The 5,937-nt window shown below is 41.9% G+C and overlaps 1 protein-coding gene across 1 annotated transcript; it reads right to left on the bottom strand.

Moving 5' to 3' along the window:
• Window positions 1-938: 938 nt before the first annotated feature.
• isl2b (ISL LIM homeobox 2b) lies at window positions 939-5,074 on the bottom strand. The gene is made up of 6 exons (XM_073465034.1): window positions 4,999-5,074; window positions 4,419-4,608; window positions 3,809-4,071; window positions 2,245-2,528; window positions 1,275-1,442; window positions 939-1,055 (listed from the first exon to the last, which is right to left on the bottom strand). The coding sequence occupies exons 1-6, from the start codon at window positions 5,054-5,056 to the stop codon at window positions 939-941; spliced, it is 1,080 nt and encodes a 359-aa protein (XP_073321135.1). The 5' UTR covers window positions 5,057-5,074.
• Between the last annotated feature and the right edge of the window lie 863 nt (window positions 5,075-5,937).

The following is a 5,937-nucleotide window of genomic DNA, read 5'->3' as shown; positions in this document are numbered from 1 at the left end:
GTCTTTAAATCGGCCTGAGAAGCTTTTTCGCCCCAAAAATCAGGAACTTCTTCTCGTGAACAGTGAATTTGTCACCATAAATGCATCTTTAATTCAAAAGAAGGGTTTTCAAATAAATTAAGAAATTGGCTTGCAAATGCAAAATCACATAAATAAATAAAACAAACTGCGCCTGTACAGAGACACGTTATGTATCCAGCTTTTTATTTTTTTTATCAGTTAATAATCCCTTTACGAATCGCTTTCCTAACAATAAATAATATAACAATAATTTACTTTTTTGTTCGAGGAGCTCAAACAGCCTGTATCCTGCCCTTAAGATAAAGTTTTCTTGTCTTTTTTTTTTTTTTTTTTACAACACGAATAGTTGGCAGATTATCATGCTCTGACCTTTAAGACAAAGAGTCCAACTGGACTCGACAACGCAATAAATGTATCAAAAAATTCTCATGTTGAAGAAACAAGACACAATATGATCACAATGAAATCGCAGAAATGTCCCGTCGGTACCGACATGGAAATGTTTTTTTTTCCCAATTTTTGTTCTGGAGGGGGAGGTTCGGTTGTAGTAGTATATCCATCGGGAGGTTCTTCTGTACATCTTCTCTCTCCGCATCGAGTCATGCAACAATTGTTCTGCTTAGTTTTTTTTTGTCAATGAAAGCTCCACAAAGGCAGAAAAAAAAAAACTCGGAGTCAATCGGTGCTTTCGTCGTTCCTTGTCCTACATGTCAGGACATTTAAAAAAAAAAAAAAAAACTCTCCTCTCTGTAGTTTTGGGCGATGTGATGAGCTGGTCACATGCAAGTAGGGGAGGAAGGGGAGGGAGGGAGGGAGGGATGGGGGAGACTGGGATCATGCTGCAATTGTCCTTGCAGGAGGTGGGTCGGTGGGTGAGGCGGCGAGGGACCGATGGGTCTGAGGAGGGGGGCCCCGTTTCACGTCTCCACCGGGCTGGGTACCATACTGTTGGGGGTGTCCGGTAACTGAGAGGACAAAGAAGTCACGTCGCTGCCCGAGGAGTTCCCGAGAGAGCCCGATTCAGAGAAAGACACCTGGACACACACACACACACACAGGCAATGTGTCAGAACATGGGGAAATGTGTGCTTTTATTTTGAAAAACTTGGCTGTAAAAGCAGGTCTGTCTATGATAGATAGATAGATAGATAGATAGATAGATAGATAGATAGATAGATAGATAGATAGTGATGGTCTGTGTGTGTTTGTGTTTGTGTACATCATCTGTCTCAGTCTGTCCTGAACACACACACCAGTTGTTGGAAGGCCGGCTGGTCCAGGTCGCTCTGCAGGGCGAACTCACTCAGGGCTTTCCACGGTGGCTGGTAGGTCTGAACCTCCACCGGGTTCCCCTGCACGGTGCTCTCATGTCGGATAGGACTCCCGGCCACAAGAGGCGTCCCAGTGAGGCCCTGCAGGTTCTGACACAAGATAAATCCAAACATTACAAAATAAAGCATATGGATCATCTGTCTGTGTCCTGCAACACAGAGCACTGATGGTTTCTGAAAACATGTTAAATCTGGATTTATCCAAACAGCATTTTCTCCCCAGATATAGTCTCCAGAGATTGAACCGTGGGCTCAGAGGGAGAGATGTTTCAGCCTGTCTGCAGAGGATGTTTTTATCTTCCAGGTCAAAGCAACTGAAGCCAACGCAGTTGATTCATTATTCATTGACCTAAAGTTTGAATACAGAATAACACAAGAGCCAACTGGAACAGCTCGACTGTGTCTTAGTGTAAGTAAAGTTAAAGATAAAGTTTAGAAAAGAGTCAGATTATAGGCTATATGTGTGACTCCTCATCCATGAGGAGGATGGGAGCAGACTATAACCTGGAGGCACCAGTATAAACAGAAAATGATTAAATTATCATTTAAAATATCATTAAGCTATAAAGTTCACATGGCTTGTTTTTTTACTGCCTTTTACTGCATTACATTTCATCACATGTGTCCTTTTATGTGCATCTGATGTTCTTATATATGAATTTTTATATGAGCGAAAGACAAATTCCCATTACTGCCTGCATTAATGGACAATAAAGTTTTTGAATCATTGAATCCTTGAATATATATATATATACTCTGCACATTTAACAAAGATTCATGTCAGCCTCAGGTAGTAAAACTGTGGAAACTGGGTTCACATTCATCACGATTTTAAAAGAAAAACGAGAATCAATGATAGTAATCAAATGGCCAAACTTACGAAGATGCTTACAGTCTTATCACTGTGTTGCTGCTGCTGGAGCTGCTTCATGAGGATCGACTTCTTCTTGTCTTTGCAGCGCTTGTTCTGGAACCAGACCCGGATCACCCGCGGGCTCAGGCCGGTCATCTCCACCAGCTGCTCCTTCATCAGCGCGTCCGGCCTCGGGTTGGCGTTGTAGCAGGTCCGCAACGTGTGGAGCTGCTTCTCGTTCAGCACCGTCCGGACCCGCGTCGTCTTCTCCGACTGCTTGTGGACGTGGTTCCGATGCGGGGCCTGCCGCACCGCCACCTGGTCTGCAGAGCCCGGAAGAAGAAGACAACACGGTCAGGAGCTGTCATATATATACTGAAGCTGGAGAGTACAAAGGCCTCAGAGAGCCTTCAGATGTTGATAGAGCTACTCTGCAGCTCGTTAATCTCAATCTGCGCTGTTTTGCCTTTTTTATATCTCCTGGATTGTTTTATCTCGTGCAGGAAAAGGCCGATTATATTCATCAATCTGACGTATATTGGAGATTAATGTCTGCAACAGCTTCAATCAAAGACTCAGACAGATGAGAGGAGAAAATATGAATATTTGTGGGAGGACAGAACATTAATTAGATTTACATCTTGCATGAAAACATACGAACAAAGATCAGATAGCTGTTTATGCACATTTCGAAAGCCTGAATGTATTATTACATTTTTAAAAGATTTATTTTTTTAAGGCTGCGTTTTGCAATTTAACCAATCACGTCTCGCTTTGTTGTGTTGGTCACCTATAATAATCCTTAATTGTGTCGCGGTATAACACTAAATCTAAACCTCCTCCTCTGATCCAAAACTCAGCTGCAACATGAAATCGTGCCGCTGTCACCGCTGCAGGCCTGCGGGTCCCCGAACCGAGCCGCCTAAACCTCTCCTGAACTGAACTGAACTGAACTGAGCGCTTTGAGCAGGAAGTTGGTGAACATTATTCACACATTTTGCTTTTGTTCTCTCTCTCTGCTGGCATGCGCCCTCAGGAATGACAGCTCTGCGCGCACACACACACACACACCCACACACACACACACACACACACACACACACACACAGACTCAAATACCAGATTATTCAGATAATGGCAACAGAGCAGGTTAGGCTAATGAGATCAATTATGAAATTAGCCTAAAGAAAAGGTCGCAGCACACACACACACACACACACACACACACCAAGCCCGACAACCACAACAAACAGTGTGGATGTAAAAAAAAAAAAAAAAAAAAAAAAAGAAGCAAAAACAAAATACTAAAATAATTTAGGTCACAATCTCTTATAAGTTTTAATTTCTCTTATTTAACTCAATAATTTTTTTTACTATTATTAGTTGACTTGTGTTATTGAAGAGTAAAAAATAAGAATTTCTTTGATATGTTTCTTTAAACGGAGGCCTTTTAAAATGTAGCCTATTTAATATATTTTATGATTATGTTCTGGTGTTATTATAAACTGCTTCAAGTAAAACAGAAAACTTGTAATAATAGTAATAATCATAATAATAGGAATAATCATAATAATAGTAATAACAGTAATAGCAGTGAGCGGACCTGTCAGGTGCAGCGGTCTGTTGGAGTGGATGTGTCCGGGGCTGATGGGGCTTCCTGCGGAGCTCCTCTCCAGCAGCAGGCTGTGGTCCGCCCGGCACAGCAGCTCGTCTTCCCGCAGAGAGAACTCGTCTCCCGGCAGCAGCTGCCTGCTGCACACCGAGCACCGAAAACACTCGATGTGGTACACGTTATCCCGGGCTCTCATCACCAAATCGCTGCTGCTGAATCCCAGGTTGCATTTTGCGCATTTTATTCCAAACAGCCTGTAAAATGAGAGGAGAAGAAGAAATTATTAAAAATGAAGGAAGAAATGTAAAAAATAAAGACGAAGGAAAATTTCGGCTGATAACTTAGAAGTGTGAGTTGTAGCTTTTTTTATTTGAATTGATAATAATAGTTTGGTGTGTATTATTTTTCTTTTTTATATAAACTGTATATTAACTTGTGTTATTCTGCTTTTTCTGCACTTTCCTTTAATATCCAATTCGTCCTTTTGAATGAATTGTGGCCTCTTTATGACAAAACGTCTCATTGCACTCAAATCATCTTTTGCATATAAAGTGATTAAAACATGATTCAGCCTATACGGGTAATATTTCCAAACTCCTACCTTACATAATCTCTTTTGCAATAGGTTTTGCCGTCCCGGACGAAACAAGTGCAGGTCTCATCCAGGTACTGGCTGCACTCTGCACACTTCAGGCAGGCTGCGTGCCACTCCAGGTCGGGAGAGACTCTCAGTATGTACTGGTCATGGATCTGACTTCCACATCCTACACACATCGCGAATCCTGGCTTCTCTGCAAAGAAGTTCACAGCATTGTAACCGACTGACTGACACAGCCACATCATCACAAACAACTGCAACATTTAATCATTTTAAAAATATATATATATTTTTAAAGTCCACCCTGTGAGTGTGAGTGAACTCACAAGTCTTGATGTTATGTAACAGATAAAGACTTTGCCAGTGTTCGTAAAAAAAACACTAAATTTCTGCATTTGTCAAAAATAGCCTGCAAAATGCACAGCTAAAGAAACGCTGCTGCACAGTATTCAATTAGCAAGAATTAACTTCAGCAATCGGTGCACTGCTGGATCTATCATGTAGCTCCATAATGCCACTGCGACGAAAAACAAAAAAAATCTGCCACTTGAAGCTGCACCAGCCGGTTTAAAAGCGTACTTACTTTTGGAATGATCCCCCATATCACCCAAGAAAGAAGAGCTGAAAATAATATCCACCATACAGGAAGGATAGAGGGGATTGTGGTCGATGCAGAAAAGATGTGAGGAGATGACTGGCCCTTCGGCTGCCTCCCTGATAACGTGTGTCTCTCCGGACTTCAGGGGGGGACCGGGGGGCGGGGGGACGGGCGAGGAGGATGCAGGGTCCCTACACGCCGCCGCTCTGACGTCATGACGCCAACTTCGCGCTTCTCCAATCGCGCTCCCGCACTTCTCGAGGGTCTCCAACCTGTAAAAATTAAAATAATAAAGCCGGAGAATAATCTTGCATGAGGAAATCTGAAAGAATGCAGATGTTCATATTTTTGCTTCTTTAAACAGAGATTGAAGGAAATAAATGTTTTTGTGTAGTTTTTTAAGATGCACATCAATTTCGTGATGGTGATGATGATCATCATCATCACCATCATCATCATCAAATGTGGCAAAGCATCTAAAAATATGACACCTATCACCAAAAATCAGAAAATTGTTCAGTTAAAAGAGCTGAAAGGTTGTTTTCTGTGGTTCATCCCGCACAACTAGTCTAAAACTGATAGCTGACATGAAATGCAGGCTGTTATTTGGACGATGTACAGATAAACTGATTATCATATCTTCTATTTTTATTCAAGCTCTTCACTTAATCCTGGTCAAACATTTAAATAAATCTTCATGATGGGGAAATTACATCTCCTCAGAACCCATGAGCCGCATCGTTAGACTTTAAATTTGGGGCAAAAACATCGCAAATTGCTGCTTTTGGTCTTTTAATTAAAAACATGTTCACCAAAATTAGAACTTCTTTGCAGTAATTTGTTTTTTCCCGACATGAATTCAGCAGGATCTGAGGACAGTCGACAGGTCCCCTCTGCTCCGGCCGGCTGGCTCATCTACTCGAG

The sequence above is a fragment of the Pagrus major genome, chromosome 4, assembly GCF_040436345.1.
Source record: "Pagrus major chromosome 4, Pma_NU_1.0".
Taxonomy (NCBI): Eukaryota; Metazoa; Chordata; class Actinopteri; order Spariformes; family Sparidae; genus Pagrus; species Pagrus major.
The sequence above is the reverse complement of the archived record's forward strand: the minus strand, read 5'-3'. Positions and strand labels throughout refer to the sequence as shown.